Consider the following 22,101-nt stretch of genomic DNA (forward strand, 5'->3'; position numbering starts at 1 on the left):
AAGAAAAGCTTGTACCAGCAGAATAACAATACAGAAAAGATGCTGTTAAAACAGATTTTTATAGCAAATTTAAAATGCAATTTTTGTAATACAACTCTTTGTGCAGACTAAAAAACAGTGAGATTAAAGGTTATTAAAGGTCATTAAAAACACATACTGACCTGTCCGATGGATGAGGAGTCACACAAGGCCGTTGTGTATTGCCTGTCCAGCTCCGGTGCATTGTCATTCAGGTCTAACGTCTCTATTGCAACCACAGCTCTGGACACCTGGTTGGGATTGTCTGAAAGAGTTAATCAGAAAAAGGCATTTTACAATGCATCACCCTCCGCAGACAGCAATATGTGGAAAAATACATGAACACAGTTCCCAAATGCACCTAACACCAGGGAATTCTCCGACAGGTGCAGGTTTGCACTCCATTAATTCCACTCAGTTGTCCTCATAAATGAGATCAAGCATTTCAGCGTTGTCCGGAAACTTCAACAACACTCAGATCACATTAGGGAGAACACAATTGGCTAAATATGCAGAAGCATTTGGTTTCATTTGGCTAGTGTTACAGCTCAAAGGCTCTTATGCTTCCGTAGCAGTGACATTTTTCCACATCAAACTGTTCCCTTCTTAGCCAAAGCATCTAACAGCATGGAGTGTGTGCGAGTCTGCAGGAGAAAGAGGGAGAGGGAGCAGAGGAGGGATGTAGAAAGCAGTCAATCTGCATGCAGTTACACAAGAGCGCAGTTTAAATGGATTGGCAGAGGGTCTCCCACACCCCATTCATTTGGATATGCACACACTCGAACATGGAGTTCTCACAACCACGCTTGAAACGCGGAGTCAGACTCTGAGCTGAAAATTCAACATCCCATTTCAGGGCTGCTCCTCCACGGCTCAGACACCATCCAGGCTCCTCGGCACAAATCTTCACTCTTTTATCCAAGCAGGCAACCTTGCAACACAGGGGGGCGGGGGGCACACTTTCTGTAAACTAACACACACACACACACACACACACACACACACACACTTCTACACTGCGTTTGTGCAGACTTAGAGATGTAACACTGTGTCATGGATGACAGCGACCAGCTCCCATCGCTGAAAAGCTGAAAATGAGCTCTCGCTGTAATGCCACCGGGTGAGCCGGCCTGCTCGCAGCCACTGCGGAACTCCTACTGCGCTTTATGCCAACACAGCCTGTTTATTAGATAGAGCTCATTATTCAAGACAGGCATACACTGTGCTGCCTCCACAGTCCGACCAACACCGCTGCCACAAGGAGCCCTGAGTAGATTTTAAGTAAGGATTAAGTTTGTCCCGAGCAGGACTTGGCAGGAAAACAACATCTCTCCCCTGCACACTGGACAGCTCTCTCCAACAATATACTTTCACTTTTACACCAACCAATGTGACTGTTTTTTATTTTAGGGTGTACTCAGGAGGAGAGCCAAATAATGGCACATCAGCTGCCAAGAAGAGACTCGAAGAACGTATCCAGGACTCAGCTGAAGGCTGGCGTTAATCCTGTCAGAATAAGAGAATAGATGGTTTTTCACTGCCTTCCAAAATGAACCATTCAGTAAATCTAAGAGCAGTCTCTAAACTGGCACCTCTGTAAGCAGAAAGAAATCACTCACATGATTTATGTGACTGTTTCTTGATCGTCACCCACTTTGGTTAGTTTGGTTCATGCCCAAAAGAACCTAACACTATCCATCCTGTTTCCTCTTAGAAATAAAGGATTGCTTGAAGAACCACAAGAAGTACCCGTTAGAGAGCTAGATATGTTTTAGACACTAGAAGTCAAGGCCTTACTTGTTAACAGAGAAAGACTTTCGCTGAAGGACACATGAGTGAGGATCTTATATCTGTTTCAAGGATTTTGTCTCATTAACCACCATGTCCTTGTCGCCTAAGCCTGATTCCATTGATGTCTCTGTGTCATGCAGTTCCATTGAAATGAGATAAATGTAGCCTTGTGTTTTCTTTGGGCGATCCTTGAATGACACAATATGTTCCTGCTGTAGTAAATACTCTTTTAGTGTACACCAATCCGAGAACAAATGCTCAAGTAAAAACCTGGAGGCTTTTCAGCTGAAATGTATAAATGCATTATTAAGTAGCATTCTTAAAGATCTCATTTTGTTTTCTTTTGCACCTTTTATGGCGACAAGGCTAAAGTGCCGGTGATCCGAACGGCTCCTCACTGACAGGTTGAGTTGTATTACTGTCTGAACATTTCTGTCTTACTCTTTGGCCTTGCACTCGGTTTCGAGGTTTCACCGTCTGTAACTTTCAATCTTTTAACGTAAAGGCCACAACCTTAGCTCTCAAGTGGGCTCTTCAAATAGCTTACATGGTTTTTATAACGTTCTATTGATGTCCTTCACCGGTTCAACAGGATGATCACTGATGTTTTTTTTTCAAAGCATCTGTCCACTTGCTTCATTCTTAAAAAACCGCATTGACAAAACAACCACAAGTTATTCACCTTTAAAAGATCCAGAAGAGCCACTAAACAGGCCTTATGTTGGTCATTTAATCTGCTACTTTGTTCATTTGTGGTTTTTTATTCCTGGCTGAAATAAAAACTGTGAAGGGCCTTCGTATTTACTGAAATTAAGTATCATTACTTGGAAACTGAAGGGCTTTTTCTGCTCTTCTTCGCAGCCATGCCGTCTGTAAAGCCCTATCTGTCTTCGATTTGTTGCTTTAATTCTTTCTTTCCAGTTGAGTCATTATAAGAACAAATCTATTGCAGCATCAGATAACCCACACAATAAAGATCAATTGATTCTCTCAGGCTGCTGTTACAAACTATTTATGGCACCAAACAGCATTACCCTCATGGCTTGATGATTCGAGCGCTAAGCCGCTTAGTGGAGTGCATCACACAGTGCTTTTCAGATACCTTACAATACACGGTTTACACTTCCTTAAACCTCTTACACCCTCTTGCTCATCAGTGGGCGCAGGTGTCATAAGTGGTAAAATGTTGGATCTGTTCAAAAGATTCAGCTCCTATTAAAAGGAACACTCTAAAAGGTGAGCTAATGATGTCGCAGTTTGAAGTGGAATAATATGAGTGACGTCTGACCTCTCTGCGTGGCGATGACAGTAATGTTATGCCAATGCTCGCGCTCCCGGTCCAACTCTGAGGCGGTGGTGATGAGGCCGGTGTCTGGAGTGATACGAAACAGAGCCTCTGGGTCTGACTGAGGATCAATAGAGAACCTGGAATAGAGGAAATAAGGCAGGAGAAAGATAGTTGTGTTTAGAGAAGGAAGGTGGAGGCAAAAGAAATGAGGGGAAAAGACGGAGTGAAGGGAAGAAGCCAGCAGAGATGACAGAGGGGTGCAGAGTGAAAGAAGCAGGCATGGCAAGTGTGTGAAGCTCCGATAAGGAAGTCTGCATTCAAATGGCCAAAGAATTAATATAGGGAGATTATCGCGGCTGATAGGAGTTCTTTTGAAGTGCCACCGATTATCTAAACATCTCTATGAGTATACCAACTATCATTCCTCCCCACACACTCACTCTTAGCACTTTAACCGCTGCTAATTGGGGCACAGCTTTCTGTGGTTGTTACAGAAAAATAGCTCGCCTTCCTCCTCAAGCTCTGAAAAAGAAAAAGATTCTAAACAGAAGTGAAAGAACTAAAAACGTCTGCACTTACAGTCAGCAGCAGGGGAAACACTGAGTGGTTGTTTGCTCAGCTCATTTTTATTTGATCATATCTCTGTGTTTGTAGAAAGGTGATTTTCAATTTCAATCAATACAGGCTACATTTCTTTGCTTATCAATGCTCCTATCTGAGATTGAAAAAAATCAATACAAAATGAAAAGCAAATCCTTTCCATGAAAATGTCAAATGAACAAACACAACATATAACTCAGAGCAGCACAAGGTGCTTGATTTTTCTCTGAGCAGTAAAACTTAAAAAAAAACACCACCCAATATAAGAGAATAAAACACTTTTTTCCCTGAAAAGTTACATTCAAAGATGTGTTCCTCTAAAATGTCTTTACACTCAATATATTGTCATGCTTAAGGGTTAGGGTTAGGGCTAGCAGCTTGTTAGCTTAGCATATCACTAGACAGAAGGGGAGGGGGTCAGCCCTATGTTCCCACATTTCTAAGAATTTTCTCAAAATTAGGCCCTATGTTCCCACAGGGTAGGGTTCGGGTTAGAGTAAAAAAATATCAGAAATGTGGGAACTCTATGTTCCCACATTTCTGATATTTTTTTCACCACTGGGCTGTGGGAACATAGGGCTGACCCCGACAGAAGAATGGTAAACAGCGAGCCTGGCTCTGTGAAAAAGTAATTTGGCCATTTGAAAGCTGCTAAACTGTTTTTTGTTGTTTTTATAGCAATGACAAAAAAAGATATATTATATATTATATATTCTAAAGATCTAACCAACATTTTCAGCCGCTCAAAAGCTCATACATCTGAACTTGTTTTTGAAAGTTTGATCTACAACTTACAAAAAACTATTTATTAGCTACATATTTCAGAAATATAACAGCACATCTGATTTTTGTAATGCTATAAAAGCGCTGCTGGGCTAATTATTGTACCTGATGTTATTGGTAAGTCCAGTATCTGGGTCCACAGCGCTGACCCTGCCCACAGTGCAGGCTGGCGGGCAGTTTTCAGACACGTCCATGTGGTATCGAGCTCGTGAGAACCTCGGAGGCTCGTCTGCATCCAGCACTGCTACTCTGATGGACGCCCGGTCCTTAAAGGGGCCTCGGCGCAGGAAGCGAGGGTCCACTATGGGGTTAAGGACCTCCACGGAGAAGGAGTAGGAGCTCCGGCTCTCGTAGTCTACAGGCTGGGAAGCAGAACAAAGAAGGGTTTGAAGGATTTCATTCAATGTTGAAAAAAGAATTAGTGCATCATGGAGTGACGGCCAAGTGATCTGACTGGACAAGAGATATTCAATGAGAGCTGGTAACACTCCACCTGTGTGAGGTGTTCTGAATACATTGACATAAAAGAAGACAGTCGTCATATAGATTGATAAAGAAGGTACCTCTGAATCATAGTGGTAGCAAAAGGATTGGGTTTCTTGACCAATGTCCAGTGGTGTAAGTGGAGCAAAATGAATGCTTAGATACACAGAAGATGATCTTGGTGTTGCTTATTGGTTCCCAGGACTATAAGCTGCTTTTAGAACTGTTGAACAACAGCAATATGGCACTTGCAGTTGTTCTGAATATAAGCCTGCATCATCTACGGCTAATAAATTATATAGCAGCAATGATTGTCATGTAATGATGGCTAATTATGGTGAATTTAGTAGTGGGGACACTTTAAACCAGAAAAGAATGAAGCCAATGTCACAGTTACAAATATCAGATCCAATGAAACATTTTGTGCTTTCATTTGGTCCAATTTCCACAGCAAATTTTCCACATTTGACTTCCAAATTACTTATCAAAAGCAGGGAGATGGTGAGTTATGAAATATGTGAAAAGCTTGCAGGGCTTTGTGAATGGTGACAACCAAAATCAGGCAGAGAATTTGGGTGAAGTAAAACCATGGTTACCTTACATGTTGAGCGTTTGGATGGTTTGAAGTGCTACTTTGAAGGCTGCTGTGGGTGGATGCTTAGATGCCGGTTTTGTGTGAAGTAGGAAGAGACATTCGTGAGGTGTTGATGTTGCCGCATTGCCAATGAGATGCTTGATGCTCAGAGAGTTAAAAGAAATCTTGAGAGCTTCGACGCTGAAGTGAGGACATGACTGACGTTGCTTGGAGTTGATATTGTAGGATCTCTGTTGTGCTAAGACTAGACGATAAATAGCTGTTGGGTTTAATGGTGGAGTGTTGCATGTTGTTGAAGTATATGTAGGAGGTGTGTAAGATTAGTGCTGCTATCTATAGGTAGCAGAGATGGAGCAGGGAAGTATTGAATGGGGAATTTGCATTGAACATTTTATTGATCACTGGCATTATTTTGTGCTGCAGTGTTGGCATTATGGAACTGTGTTGGTGGATACCTGGCAGGTAGAGAAGTGTGTTTTGCTACATTACGAGCATGTTTGTAGGAGTAGTTTCAGACCTTGTGGAAAGCTGTGGGAGTAAAACTTGGACAAACTTGTTCATTGCAACATGGAGTACAGATTTGGACTTCAAGTAATACTTTCTACTGCAATGTCAACAAATAATATAAAATACCATCATTGAAGTGAAAACAATGCCTCTCCTTTTTGTTTTAGATATGAACCCCACCATGGAAGCCTGGTTATGACAAATGTGCATTATTTAAAAAGGTATAAAGAGCTTAAGCCCCAGCCTACACCTTTTTGATAAGTGATTTGCTTTCCTTCCATCCATTTTATTCCACTTATACGGGGTCGGATTGTGGTGACAGCAGGATTAGCAAGACATCCCTCTTCTCTGCAACGTTTTCCAGCTCCTCCTGGGGAATTCTGTGACATTCCCGGGTCAGATGGGATATATAATCTCACCAGGAAGCACTGGGTCTACCCCACTTTAGAACGCCACCTGGATTACTAAGAACCGAACCACCCCCCCCTGTCCCTGAATGTGGTGGCTCCACAAGGTGACCACTCTGTGTTATTTTTGAAGGCTGACCTCGGATGGGCCCCAGAGAGAAACCTGACCCGGTCATCAGACACTCGCAGTGGAGCCCTCCCCTGTGGTCTGACAACAGGATGTTGCCACTATGTCCCTCTTCAGGGCAAAGGCCGGTCTCATCCTGTCTGGCCAGGTCATAGGGGTTTGTTGAACGCTCTTATTGTGGACCCTTCTCTGGAGGCAACAATTTGATTTGGGCGAAGCTTCTGGGTGCTTGCGTCTTGGACAGCAAAGCTCACAAGTTCAGATGGACAATCCCCTCCACCTTGTCAGATTGTGATTCTTGGAGGGGAGCCTAACCTATATTAGCCCTCAACCTGTCTTATTTAAAATGTATACATTACTTCTTTGTGTTTTTGGATTGAGCAAATGGTTGAAAGCAGACTAAAATAAAATACAACTAGAAGCATTACAAACTCCTTCGAGCTTTGCATCCACACAGGTAGAAGAGATTTTATGAAGGATCAGAGCTCAGACCCAGGTGATTATTTGTTACAGAGAAGTTATGAAGCCTATTTGTCTTGTGTGTCCGTGTGATTGCGTGACAAACTCCCACCAGCGTGTAAACGGCCTCTGATCGGGTTTTACAGAGACGATTGTTAGCGAGGGCAGATACACACACACACACACACACACACACACACACACACACAGACACACAGGTAATCACATACATCCGATGTCTCACAGACACAAAGAAATACTCCGGCTGATGATTAGATTTCAGGAAGCAACACATTTGAGCCTGGTTCAAAATATCTGTGTGAATGTGTGTGTTAGTTTGTGTGCAGATAGAAGTGCTTATTTTGGGCCCATGTATCCTCACATCCTGTGTCAGTCTGAGTGTGTGCTTAAAGTAAATGTGCGTATGAATCATCAGAGTGTGATTGGCACAGAGATGCACGTTGGACGAAGGATAAATAGGCTCACTGACTATGCAGAATATTCAATGTCAGATTCAAACAGGGGAAGAAAATCATTCTGAGGATACCAGCGGCAGTGGGAATATTGATATCCTCTCCCTCTCGCTCTCTCCTTCCTTTCTGATCTCCCTTTTTCTATTTCTTCATCTGTTTTTTTTTTTCTTCCCTCTCTCTGAGCTGTAAACCCGAGCTAAACTGCTTTACAGAAAATCAGCAGTTTTGGAAAGAGGTGAAGATTGATTAGAAATTATGCGGAGAAAAGGGCGAATTGAAAGACTTAGAGACTGAGGCAATTTAGGGTATATTTCTGCAGGAGAATAAATACACAAGAAGAATTGTCTGTGTAGAAAAGGCGAGAGAGTGTGTGCGGAGGGGGGTTTAGGTGGATTGACGAGGTAGAAGGTTTTCTAACAGGGTCCCTGTTACCGGGTGAGAGAGACAATCTGTCTGAGGACGAGAGGTGTCACTAACACTGTGAGCACACACTCATCACACCCCCCCCCCACCCACCCACCCACCTTCCCTCAATCCAACACTCCATCACTCCGTCCCCCCTCCTCCTCTGCATCACACACTCCATCACACACACCTCTAACCACCCCCCAGCCCAATCTTTCTCCCCGTAGTGTGTGCGTAAAGGCTCCAGCTCTGACAAACCACAACACACACACTCATCCTTCTCCCTCTCTCGCCCTTACAGGAGGCACTTATCACACAGCGGCCCTCACTGTTTCTCCATGTTTCTCTCTTTTCTGTCCTGTGTACATGTTTGAACAAGTGAACATTACTCACAAGTGCTCCGCAGGCTCATGTGAACTTCTCAGACACACACACACACACACACACACACACACACACACACACACACACCATCCAGGAGTGTGCAGAAATGGATTATAATCTTACATTTAGAAGCATACCTCATTCTTTAATTATCTGAATATGTGAATTGTTTGGAGTTTTTTCAACAGACAAACCAAACATTAGCTTTAAGGATGTCCCTTGTGAAATTGTTGTTGGATTTGGCTTCATCATAGATCCTCGTAAAGACTTTTTTTTTTACATTAAGATAAACGTGCAGCATGTTCAGAAATATGCTAAATTCCAAAGCACATGCAAAAGTCCAAACGACTTAAGTGCAAGTCAGGGGAAGATAGAGCTGAGCAGGGGTTCTCACAGGGCAGCTCACAACCACTGCTTAGTGTAACCTCCACCAGATATGACTTTAGTTATCCATGCAGGCCGCGGATCAATGAATTGACTCTGGCGGGCTACAGGGGATGTGTTAGCCCTGCAGCTAGCTGTAGCTACAGGCATCCTGAAGCTGTCCGGGCAGAAGCCTCACTCAGCTCACTGATCTCCGTTGTTAAATCCAGACCAGTCTCACTTTAAATCTCATAGTTTTCTGTCATTTGAGTGTTACTCTTTATTGTCACCCTGTGCCAAATTCCCCACCCAAACAATAAATTCACCTGTATATGTTGACCGAAATAAAAAATGACTACTACCACTACCTTCTCGCCTCGCTCTCTTGTTTTAATAATAAATTATAGCACTGAGGGCCCATACAGGTCCAGAGCACTTCATTTACAGACTGGATTTGCAACCTTAGTCTAATTGCAGTTGCTTTCTGAATATGTGTGTTTTAAATTTCTGTCCTTTCTGAATGTGCTGCATTTTTTTCTTAATGTGAGTTATTTTGGCCATTGCTGAGCCTATGTAGCCACAATAGGTTCAAAGTTGGACATTTAGATATTGCTTAAGAATCTGCAGGCAATATTATGGTTTTAGTAGCAGTAGGGAATTCTCGAGCAAAAAGGAATCCCTGAACAAATTGGCAGTCTACTTATGACATTGTAGCTTTAATCATGTCTATAAACTGGCATCTGCATACAGAGCTCCTTCACTTCATGTCTAAACTCAGAACAAGTTGCTAGTTGGGCAACGCACAGAAAAGGAAATCTTGGCCTGAAGTTCTTTATCATTTGCTGCTGGCTATACCTGAAGCCACAAAAAGTTGGCCAGTGTTTCTAGAGGATTAGATCATCACCATCAGAGAAAGGCCCGTTGGTTCAAAGGTTGATTAGTTGGTTTCAATGTGCAACCAACTAATCAAGCAAGAGGACATCTCCACTGGTTGAAAAAATAAGTCTGATTGCGTGTAAATCTACCCTAGAATCACATACTTCTGAGGTCATTGATGACCAGATTAGACATGTTCCTGATTAATTCATGGTCTCAGTCTGAACGTTATCTTAATTTTTTGTCACAACTACGGAAAACTGCTTAATAGCATTAACCATTCCTCTCCAAATAAAATGCAATAGTAGCGGCCAAAATCGTGTTCTCAATGCTTCAAAATAACAGTCCATTCTAAAGGACTGGAAGAACTTTTGGTGGAGGTGTCAACTTTTTGTATAGAGTCAATGCACGTCACCCAGTTTAGCATGAGCATCCCTTGTAGAACATTTTTAGAAAAAGTAACTCAAAGGGGCGCGGGTAGCCTAGTGGTTAGTGTACGTGCCCCATGTACGGAGGTTCTAGTCCCTCCAAGGGGGGTGCCTAGGTTTGAATCCGACCTGTTGCTCCTATCCTGCATGTCATTCCCCTCTCTCTCTCTCTCTCTCTCTCTCCCAGATTTCTGACTCTATCCACTGTCCAGTCTCTAAATTAAAGGCCAAAAGAAAGCACACATCTGTCTCTCTGCTGATAACTCATATATTTAACCTTCCAGTTGTTTTAATGACATGACGTAGCATCTGAAAGTCAATGGTTTATAGAGCACTGCTTTCAAATGTAACCCTGAATTTATTGTCCAAACATCTATGTAGGCGAAATAGAAGATTTCTGTGTAGTCTGTTTTCCTCAAAGTCTCTACCACACATAAACAGTTCATTGTAAAAAACAAATACATCAACACATTCATTGACTCTGAAAACAGACTCCACAGCCAAAGAAGAGGATAACACACTTCTTTATGGTGAGTTCATGTTGCCCTCCTCTTACGCACACACACACACACACACACACACACTTACAGCCTGTACAAGCGTAACCTTCTCCTGTCCTGCGACGCTGCGCTCCCACAGTCCGTTTTGAAATTCAAATTCCTCGGTACGATTTCCCTTTTAAATTCGCTTCACAGTTAGCAGAAATTAATTAGCTAACCTGCATGCAAGACTGGCGATACATAATACATCTGTACCAAAAGAGGCGGACCCATAGGCACATATGCTCGACTGACAAAGTGTGTGTGTGTGCATGCATCACAGTAACTATACATGACTGCAGGGCAAATCACAGAGGTGGTGCTTCTCCTTGACTGTTCTATAATTGCTGTAGAATAAGACGATTCTCAAAACGTGCTTGCAAGCAAGTGAAGTCATGTCCTCTCCTACAAGTGTGTGTGTGTGCGGGTATATGCGTGTGTCTGTGTGTGCTCTGTGGCGCGCGTACTTGCGTTCGTTCAGCGCCCTGCTGTCCTTGGCAGCTTGAGTCCTTTCTTGATTTTGTGCATTCTAAATCAAGATCATACATCACATTTGTCTGATGACAAACGCAGCTTTGGACAATTCTGCCAACAAGCACAACTGCAGAGTGGAGAGAACAAAGCCTCTTCTAAATCTCCTCTTTTGACTTTGTTCTTCCTCTGCCGCCTTCTCTTCCCTCTGTCACTTGTCTCTTGTCTTCTCTCTTATTTCACTCTCAGATGTCCCATGTCTTCCTTTTTTTTTTTTCCCCCCAACTTATGAGCAAGACATTGGTCTTTCTTTCTTTTTTCTTCCTCTCTCCATCTCTCGCTCTCTCTCATTTTTCCCTCTGAGGAGATTAACACAATCTCTTCTCCGCGTGAGAAAACAAACACAGATAATCCTGGGCGCGCTGCTGGCGTGTGACCGAGGATTAGCCAGCCGTTTTAAGTGAGAGCATATGGAAATAATAACTAGCAAACTGACACACGCGTGAAGCTAGCTTGTCCCCCAGGTAAGAGGAATGAAAGGCACACAAATAGCAGGCTTACACAGCTCAGAGGAGCCCCGAAAACACACCTCAAAAAAGGGAAACCTCCTGGATCGGGATACCGCCGGGTTCATATTAATGATGTAGCGACATGCCTTCTGTTGCAACCAGGGACCCCACTTTGTGACACACATGCTGCTAAATACAGCACACATGTGTAATGAGGTGTTGTTAAATCAGGGATTGTTGTAAAAGTGTCTCTGCTGCATCACAATCAAAACACACCGCGCGGTTATTTAATCATCACGTGTCTGATTTGCATGCTAAGTATCTGCGTCCATAAACTCAGCATGACTCCTTAAGTCTTCTCCTTTTCTTATAATTGCTCCACATTGTGCCCGTTGATTAGCGTGTGATGAGTGCATTGATTTTTCTTTTTCAGCCATTAACTTCCAGCAAAGGAGCGAAGGGTTCTCCGTTAGTGTTGCCCTCTGGCCACTAGGGGGCACTGCTGCAGAGCAAGGAGCAGCTGCGTACTGTACTGCACTGAAAAAGTGTTATGCTAATTCTTCAATTACCTGCTACTTACTCTGTGGTCTTGTTCACACGCTGTATCAAAAATCTATTAGCTTCAGTATGTACAGTCATTAACAGCAGTATGTGTGAAGTAAATAATTGGTAGTGGAGCATGAGAGGGTAAAAAATAAAAGCAGGGAAGTATAGAATTAAATTAGAGAGAGTACATGTATGGCGTTGAATTAATAAAAGGTCCTTGTGCATGTGTCGTATCTTTCTATGTTTAAATGTGCGTTTGTGTGTAAATTTGAATGAAGCAGACCTGGGCTGAGTCAGAGCAACACACCAACAGCACACACTCACACACACATAGTCTGATATGGCCTCCAGACACAAACCAGAGTCAGGATGGACGAAGCGAGGGAGCGAGGGAGGGAGGAAGAGATAGGGTGAGGGGTATCTGCGTGTTTGTTTTTGTGTGTTTAACTTTTGTGTTGCACCAAGTAACTGTGTGTCTGTGTGTGTGTGTGTGTGTGTGTGTGTGTGTGTGTGTTTGGAGATCAGACGCACACAGAGCAACGGAATGCAAAAAAAAGACAGAGAGTAAGGGTGGGGAGCGTGGGGAAAGAGGGTGAAAATGGGGGAGGAAAAGGGGGGGAGGAAGGGAGACAGAGAGAAATCTCTTTCTTGCTGGGGGTCTCTGTGGGCCTGACAGTAAATAAGCAGTGATAAGCAGCAGGCAGCTTCAGTCGGCCCCTCTGACTTGCAGGCTGCTAATGACCCAGCTTCTCTCTCTTCACTTCTCGTCCCTGCATAACCCCCCCCTTGCTTCCCCGCCAAACCACGTCTTCACTACTCCCTCTCTCCCCGCCCCCCCCTGCTAATAGGCGCGTCTTCCACATTCTTACTCGTCTTCATCCGTCTGATTCTCTGTTTGCCTTCTCCTCCATTTTGTCATCTTGTATTCTCTCTCTTCCTCATTCTCACTCCCATCTCCATCCTCCAGCTCTCTATTGACTCTATTTCTTCCTAATCTGCTGCTGTTAACCCCCCACCAACACCACCACTAGCTCCCACCCACCTCCCATCTGACACATCATTCTGAGGTGGAGATGGGCAGCATCCCCAGTGTCGGTCCTTAAATGAGCAATCTTGCAGCTTTTTGCGGCTCTTTTCCCTCGTCACTCTCAGTTTAAACACAGGGCGCTACAAGGTCAACTGTGTAATATTGATGTGTGCTGCGGTATACTGTAGATCTCTCTGTGTGGTTTATTGGTGCTTCTGCAGGTATGTGTGTCTCCTGTGTGTGTGAGGGATTGTGCATCTTAGATCTATGGTTAAAGAGATTCAGCCCACAGCAGCGAGATGACCGGCAAGGTCAAGGCCGACTCTGTGGCAACACAAATTGTTCCGCTCGGAAATCCTTCCTCCTCCAGGGGCACGCGGATCATCTCAGCGCCCTGTTAGAATTCTTCACCGTGTCAAAGCCCTCTGACTCTGGAAAATGGACGATGCAGCATGTGTTAAACTACTAATGCAGCCCTAACATGTGCACACATGCAGAAAAACAAAATAAAGTCAGCCTGTTTAAATGTTTGTGATTCTAATTTGTTTGTTGCATTGTCAATTACAAAAGAGTATGCTGGTCCAGTGTCCAAAGGACGCATCGAAAGGAGCCAGTTAAAGTGGTTTGGGCATCTGTTAAGGATGCCTCCTGGACGCCTCCCTTTAGGGGTTTTCCAGGCACGCCTAACTGGCAGGAGACCCCGGAGCTCGATAAGCGGAGGAAAATGGATGGATGGATGGATGGATGGATGGATGCTGTGTTTTCAATGGCATGCTGACATTTGATTCACTAGACATCTATACTAAATATTTTTGACGTATTTTAAACTCCTTGCTCATTGTTCTGAGCTGAGTGAAAAGTTTTGATGGTTTCCTCTGCAATAAGAATTTATATTTTTGCTCATGTGATTTCATTCATTGTAGTATTTCTAAATGCTTTCTTATCCCTAAATTCTGTCTATGTTAATTCATGCAAGTCATTTAGGTAATGCTTTAGCTGTTATGTGTCTTATCGTCTCATGATTATTTATCTGAAACCAGTTGTTTGTTGGGGGCTTGACCATGGACTGTATAAAACATGGACGTAGCTTCAGTGATGTCAACCATTGGTTTTTGAAGCCCAATGGTCGCCATATTGGAAATGCTGTCTCAAACTGACTATCAAACTAACACACAAAAACCCCGTTTCCACTGAGCGGTCCAGTATGGATCAGTACAGTTTGGTTCGGTTTAGTTCGGTAAAGCCTGATCCTGTTTGCGTTTCCACAGCCTGTGTGTGGATTCCCTGAAAGACTAAATCCCCTTAAACCTATTCCAATCACTATTTTTTTATTCATGTAAAGAGTTTAACGCAGCTCCCCCACTTTACACAAAATCCCAGCTGACTTCCGAAATGCCGCCCAGCAGCATCTGTAAATATTCAATTTATGTTCCACTGAGCTCGCAGGCGTTTAAAAGAAATCTGCATGTAACCTGTGAGTCTTCAGTTTCAATATTTCACCCCAAGCAGCAATCCGGGTTTTAATCTGCGTCTGCCTCTTGAGGAGTCTTTGTAGAGGGATTAAAGACGCACAAAAGCAGCACCGAGGAGGCCATGTTGAAATACTAATTGCACATTTTGTTTGGGTTTTTTAGATCGCCGTGGCTGCATCCGGTGGGAGAATTACGGTGGGTGGGAGGTGTTTGTTTACATGTCATTTTCCCACCTGTTTCGCGAAGCTCTCAGCGCATGTTGAATTGATCGATCTTCCTTTTACACACAGCCGGTTCCTCCTTTTTTTTTTTCTCCACTCACTTCTTCTGTCTGTCTTGTTTTTGCCATGCTGCTTCCCTCCCTAAACTCAAGCCTTTTTTTTTTTCCTTTTTTTTGTCTTTCTGGATGAATATTTCCACCTCTCTGTTTCTCTCAGTGTCTTGCTGTGCTAATTTCTCTCTCTAGCTGTCAGTGATTCTGCAGCTCATGCCGTCTCTGCCTCTCTCTTTGCATGTCTCTTTCTGGTTCCTTCCTTCTCTTACTCCCTTATTATCCCTCTCTCTCTGCTGTCACTGCCTCCCAGGACCTCATTTTAACACCCTCTCTCAGCTTCTTTCTCTCTTTCCCCCTCCTTCCCGGGTCCTCGCCTTCCATTTCTTTCTTCTTGCATCTCGCACCGAATCCATCCCCTCGCTGCCTCCCTGCTTCTCTTCAAAGCAGCTCACACTGGGCTTGAAAATCCTGCGGCACACACCTCCTCCAGGTGCGGATTGTTTTTAACGAATCCAAGGCTGAGGACTGACACAGTGATAAATTCACATATGCACACCAGACTGCACCACTACCTGGCTTCAGGAACACACACACTAATTCCTGTGCACACTGCAGAAACTCACAACACTCACAGGTGGCTTTGGGAAATCTTGAGAGATTTTTTTTTTTTGCCAAATTGAAGTGATTCTGTGCAGATTGTCTCTCTTCTCGGTTTTTGGCTGCCTTTAAGAAACTCCAGGAACAGTTTTGAGAAGTTTTCAAAGAATATTATGGGACTTGTTCTCAAAATTTGAAACCTGCCAAATGTAAAGTTACAGTTTGGGGTACAGAGCAGTGAGACAGTTCTAGGAAGTTTGAACAGACTGTGACAGATTGACAAGGAGGCCTGGATTTGTTGCTGAAGCAATGTTGATTGAATATTAAGTTTTCTGACACCGGCAAGCTGCTATCACGTGTATCTGCTAAGAGGGGAATGTTTCCAAAGTGCTCACTTTCAATCAGAGTGTGATGGGTGCACAAAAAAAGATCTGGGGGTTCAAAATGCTCCTAAATCAAATGTCATGTGGAATCTTCAAACCACCATTGGAGAACGGAGTCTGCCAAAGGTGTTTATCATGGGCTCTGTGATGGTTGAATATTTACACTAATTTCATGTTTTAATGAGCGAGTGGATTTTTCAATATTTTCAATAATAACCTCATCAACAAAACTCATTAAACAATCTTTAATGAGCTGGACTGATTGAACTTTTTCTTTTGAAAGACATCATCACACTCAGTATTATCTTTATACGACTTTATATATTTCAAGAGGGAATCTTTAATGATAAGCAAACGGTTGAGGTTGTTTTTAAGTCAAAAAAAAAAATTTTCAGTGTAAAGGTTCTATACCTTCAGTTTCTTCATTTGGGGTTTTGTCTGATTTTTGGACAGTTAAATGAAAAGAAGACTTCACCTCAGAATCTTTCTCATTGTATTTAAAATGTCTCTGTGTTTTCTTAAGTGTTTCTCCAGTTTAGCCTGAAGAGTATCTCGATATATTCACAGAAAAATTATAAAAACATACTCATACTAATTGAAGCTTTGGTCTAATTTTAGACACAAAATCTTGGTATTAGAGTCGCTATATCAAACAAAGAATGTGTGACATTTGACACATAATTCAGCAGAAATCAAGTATATCCTATGTTAATGACTTTGACTCATTACTGTCTACAATGAGTGAGAAGTGTGAGTCCCGCAAGCTGTACTGTTGTCGGGCCATGTTCACATGATGTTTACATGGAGGGGACAGCCTTACGTATTAAGCAGTATCAGTCAAGAACGAGAGAAAAGAAGAATAACATACTGTAGCCGACGCACGGCTTATTTTGATGTCACTTAAGTGTCTTTAGACCACGGTCATGATGTGTTACTTTATGTGCAATGTGAAGCTATGAGGTAGCTAAAGTGTGCTAACATTAGCCTGCTAACACAAAAATGCAGGACACGGGCAATTGCAGCTCGAGCTGTTCGCCCGCTTGTACTTAATGGTGCTTAATTATTGCGTGCTCTGATTCATAACTCATTTGTGTGACCGCGAGTAGAGAGGGGTTAGAGGTGTGCTGCAGTTTATTTTGGTTTCATGCTGGTGCTCAAGGGCGACATCTACTGGATCAAAAAGTCGCACATTCTTCCTTTAAGAGTTTGAGACATGATCAATATTATACATGTTATTTTATTTTTTTACTTTTTCTACTTCATTGTCCAGAGTCAGATGTATAAAAATCATTTTTCTCTTAAACAGGACACTTTTTCAAATAAGCTGTGGGTTTTAGCAAACAGTGGGTTTGCACAGGGATTAAATTGTGTTTTTGTGGGGGACTATTTTCAGCAGAGGATTTGGGCACACTAACTAAAATACATCCACGGTATTTATGGCACCAGAATTGTGTATGTGTGTGTGGGATTGAGTCAAAATAAATGACAGTGTTTGTGTGTTTGTACTCACAAACAAAAACCTAGTGCGATGTTCATTAGAATGTTTCCTTTAAAGAACCCTTCAGCACACTTAAATAAGATATATATACTCAGGGCTTTGGCAACATGTTACTATGATCAATCCATGAATGTTATTCATGGAAATGATTGACACTGAAGATGAAGAGCATCAGCAGACGTAAAGAGCAGTCTCATCATAATGCACAAACATGTTCTGGATTTACCGGCTCATATACATTGGTGCAAGCAGGCACTTTGCTCTTGAATCCCTGTGAAGTGCATATTACCCAGCATACACACCATGAAGACACACTGTGGTGACTGACATCTCACGGATAGAGGTGGCTGACAGCATTAATGGAGACACGCATGTGTTTGTATTGAAGTGTCGGAGGTTCTTCTGCAGGGCTCACTTGAAATGAAAACATCTTATCTCAGACATGCCTCCCCCCACCCCCTGGGACCCTCCTACACCCTATTAGGTCTAGATTACATGTGTGTGCATTCCCTCTCCTCACTTCAACTTCCTCCTCACACAGACTTGTCTGTATTTTAACAAGCTACGCTGGTAATAAACGGGTGTCAGCACACGTCTCCCCACACACACACACACACACACACACACACACACATCTTCATAAGAATGTGATCATTGGAGATGACAGGCAGCTTAGGGAATGACCATTTGAAATTGAAATCATCTCGTATTACACTGACGGGAACTATTAGCAGGCTGAACTCTGAACACAGCGTCATTGATCTCCCTGCACATGCAAATTCACTGTCTGAAAAAAATAAAGAAATCCCTTTTAGCTGAGAGCAGCAGTCAAAACAGCCCCACAACTCGGGTCACAACATTTTACTCTGAAGGTTGCTCTCAGCTGCTGCAGACATTTGCATTTGGATGCATCACGCTTTGATTGAGTTTTCGTACGGGTTTTTTTTCGTTGTGTACACAGATGGAAATATTTCTGAAAAAAAAAAACCAAGAGGCCCGTTTGAAGTGAATGGAGCAGAAAATTCATTTGTCAGACACCCTTCACAACTCCCTGATGGAGTCAAATGACGAGACGAGGTGAGATGAATGTAGATTAAAAAACCCGGATGACAGGCATCTGAGACGTGAGTCATGAAGAATCTTTCACTTCAGTACAGTGTCTTTGTGTTCATGCAGCTAATGTTAGGTCAATGGGCTTATAGGCAACATGAAGATAGCTAAAAAAAAACTAAAAAAGGTGCCAACGTCAGCAGAGTCATCACCTCTCCTCCCACTCATCATCTGCTCCTCTCCTCTCCTGTTCCCTTTATCTAGTCGACGTTTCTCTCCTGATGTCCAAATGACCCCTCCTTCTCTCCTCTTCCTCTCCTCGTGCATCCAATTTGTTTTCTCATTTGGATCTTAATCTTTATCTCTTCCTCTGTCAGGTCAGCCGTGTAAGTGATCTGTTTTAATTTCCTTCCTCAGACATTCTTACTTTGGAGATGATCGTTATTATGTCCTTCGTTTTGACTTCACTGTATTTTGATTGTATGACTTTTCTATTTAGGGATTGAGACAAAGACCAAGGCAGGATGCGACCGAGAAAAGACCAAGACCATAAATATCAATGAAAAATCATCATCTTGTGTGCAGGGGGCGTGAAACTTATTAAAACCTTCACATCAGGAAGGTTGCGTCCGTAACCAGGGAGGGGGGACCAAACTACAAATGAATTGAAGTTATTCATTTTCTTAGAATGTTTTTTTTTCCTTAGAATCAGAGTAATGACATGAGAAAGAAGCCTATCACTGGTGGTCTTGGTCCGCCCAGTCTGAGACCGAGTCAAGCCCGAGTAAAAATGCTTTCGATTCAGAAACGAGACCAAAAGGTTGTCACTCCAACACAGCCGTGTAATAAAACTCCCTCTCTCCCCTGTCGTCTCTCCCTCACCTTGTTGAGCGTGATGACCGCCTCCTGGTTCACCCCCGTGATGTTGAACGTGTCCCCCGTTTCCCCCTCCAGGATGGTATAGTCCAGCCTGGCGTTCTCTCCGAGATCAGCATCAGTTGCCGAGATACGGCCTATCTCCGCCCCGGGGATGGCCAGCTCAGAAACAGAGAAGGACCACATACCTGAGGGAGAGAAATGTGACACATTAGAGAGGCAGTCTTTGTCATTTCATGCGCTGATACACCTGATTTGTCGCTTAAACATTTAAATCTGTCTTTGGAGCTGTTTTCAAATTGCTGTTCCCCACGTGTGCTTAGCCAATATTTACAATATTTCATTCAGATAAGGCGGCTTTTAATTTAAAAGAGGATGAAAGAGAGGGATGAAAGAAGAGAGGAGGCAGAGTGTGGGTGTTATTAAAAGCCAGGTAAAATATGGCCTGAAAACCTGCTGTTAAGAAAAAAAATAATGAAAAGAAGCTGGGATTTTAAAAAAACAAAAAAAACAGAAAGAACAAAGCAGATAAAGAAAAAGTAAAGATTACAGGGAAGAAAGCAGCTTCGTCTCCTGAAAACGTTTCAACTTGATAAAAGGAGCTAACTCCTCATCACAAACATCCACTTTTACTCTCTGAGTCATTCCTTTCTCCCTCAAACTAACAAGGATTAAGCCAGATAACAGCCTCTTACATGTTTTAAATAGCTCATTATTTCAGTCACTCTGCTGGCTGTGCAGTTTGTATCATTGTTACACACATTATGTGACTGTTACGAGTCACCTGCTGCACCTACACTGTAAAACACAGAGCAGCAGACACAGCGTGGAACATCTGTGAAGTGGCATTAAACGCAAAACAAACATAAATTTACATTTTCACCCACCACTTTAAAGTCAGCTGTACACACAAAATAAAGACACACACACACACACGCTCAACCAGCTGCACTGACAAGAAGAGGTATAGTATAAAAGGTAAGATATCACTGTTTAGGCTGGTGAGCACACAACTGACAGACTCATTCACACACAGCTGTTATCTGTGAAGTGAGACAGACACACCTGTAAATGTGAGCCAAGAACAACAATCACACAAACACATGTTGGTGGCAGAGGGAAAGATAGGCAGCGCTTCAACATGACAATATCTGGACCAACACACAGACTGTAAACACTGATGATGTCAGAGACCGGGAGGGAGCTGTTTTCACTTCAACAGCAGCGTTTAATCATCACAAAGTCACCGGCAGTATAGATGTCCAAGTAGTACGCTCTGATGATTTGTTATTGAATAAAAAAAACATTTGACTTGTCATTCCAACAAGTCCTCCAAACATATGTGACCAAAACAAACATGATTCTTTTTTTTTTAACTGATCCGTCATTATGTTAAAGTTTAGCTATGCAGCAGAAAGCAACCGTCATGATTTGTGTTGATTCTGATGCCCCCTGTGGACAGAGTTGATACACCTGTGGTATTTATATTAAGAATCAGGATATTTTGTTATCGAGGTAAAATATGGGTTCGCTCTAAGTTTTCAGTATGAAGGTGTAGATCACCATGGTAACATGTTCAGGATAAGAGATAATCCTTCGGAAAAGTCCACACACGTTTATTTGATTAGCATGTTTAAAAGACCCTCAGCTGACTGAAGTGCTTTACAGACAAGGCTTAGAAACAACAACAACAACAACAAAGAAAGAAAGAAAGAAATAAATTGGATTTGTTTTAACTTATTTCAAAGGACAGGTTAAAAAAAGGTGGGTTTTGAGTTTTGATTTGAATGAATTTAATAGGTTAGCGCCTCTGATAAGGGAGGAAATTGATTCCACAGACTGAGAAGGTATGGTCGCCCCTGAGTTTCCACTGCGCTCGAGGGACGATAAGGAGAGACTGCTAAGACGACCTGAGTGATCTTTTTCTTCTTCAAAGTTATTTGTGTTGAATTTTAGATAATTACACACATTAACACAAACAGATCCAACCCCAATACAATCCCCCCACCCCTTGCTGTCACTCACGTATAAAGACTCCTTCACTACCTTGCCATATTCTGTAGACGGTTAAAATGAAAGAATAGTTGTTGAGGCACTTGGTGAAAAATAAATAAAATAAACATAAATATACACAATTAAGTATTAATAATAATATTCTGATGTATAGGTAAGGTGGAATGAAAATAAATAAATTAATAATTAAAATTAAAAATAAATTTTAAAAAAGCCAGAAGCAGCATTACCAGGTCAGTAGATAGAATTTGTCAAGGGTCAAGGCAAAGCAAATTCAGTAATACTTCCTGTACATGTGTGGAGGGTTTGCCAAAGAATGTCAGGAACAATCTCCAGATTTCATTGAATTTCTTTTCAGAACCAAGCAGTGTGCATCTGATTTTCTCAAGTTTTAGGTTATTAAGTACATCCCTTATCCAATGAGAAATTGAAGGTGGGGCAGTATCCTTCCACCTCAGGAGTATCAGGCGGCGAGCCAAAAGAGTGGTAAAAGCTACAACTCTTTTCCCTCTGATTGGTAGCTGCGTCCCCTCTGGAACTACTCCAAAAAGAGACATAAAGGGGTCTGGGTCAATTCTAATCGTAGAGAGGGCTTTGGAAATAGCTTTCCAGAACCCCTCTAAGTTGGGCATAACCAAAACATGTGGATCAATGTTGCATCCACAGTCTTACATCGGTCACATGTACGATTTATTTTTGGATACATTCTAGCTAATTTGGATTTAGGAAGGTGTGCACGGTGCACGACTTTAAACTGAAGCAAAAAGTGTCGGGCGCACATTGAGGAGGAATGAATTGTTTTCAAAATCCTAGCCCAGTCTCTCTCATCAATTGTTGTTTCTAGGTCTCGCTCCCATGC

At 42.5% G+C, this 22,101-nt stretch overlaps 1 protein-coding gene across 3 annotated transcripts in view; it reads right to left on the reverse strand.

Annotated features, from left to right (window-relative positions):
* Positions 1–22,101, reverse strand: part of LOC109998370 (uncharacterized) — a 194,860-nt gene that overhangs the window by 22,436 nt on the left and 150,323 nt on the right. For all 3 annotated transcript variants that reach the window (XM_065953755.1, XM_020653175.2, XM_065953754.1), the window contains 4 exons: positions 19,236–19,417; positions 4,586–4,842; positions 3,098–3,234; positions 162–283 (listed from right to left, as the gene is read on the reverse strand). In XM_065953755.1, the coding sequence (XP_065809827.1) occupies positions 162–283; positions 3,098–3,234; positions 4,586–4,842; positions 19,236–19,417 (698 nt within the window). The remainder of the gene's footprint in view (positions 1–161; positions 284–3,097; positions 3,235–4,585; positions 4,843–19,235; positions 19,418–22,101) is intronic.

The sequence above is a fragment of the Labrus bergylta genome, chromosome 4, assembly GCF_963930695.1.
Source record: "Labrus bergylta chromosome 4, fLabBer1.1, whole genome shotgun sequence".
NCBI classification, from domain to species: domain Eukaryota; kingdom Metazoa; phylum Chordata; class Actinopteri; order Labriformes; family Labridae; genus Labrus; species Labrus bergylta.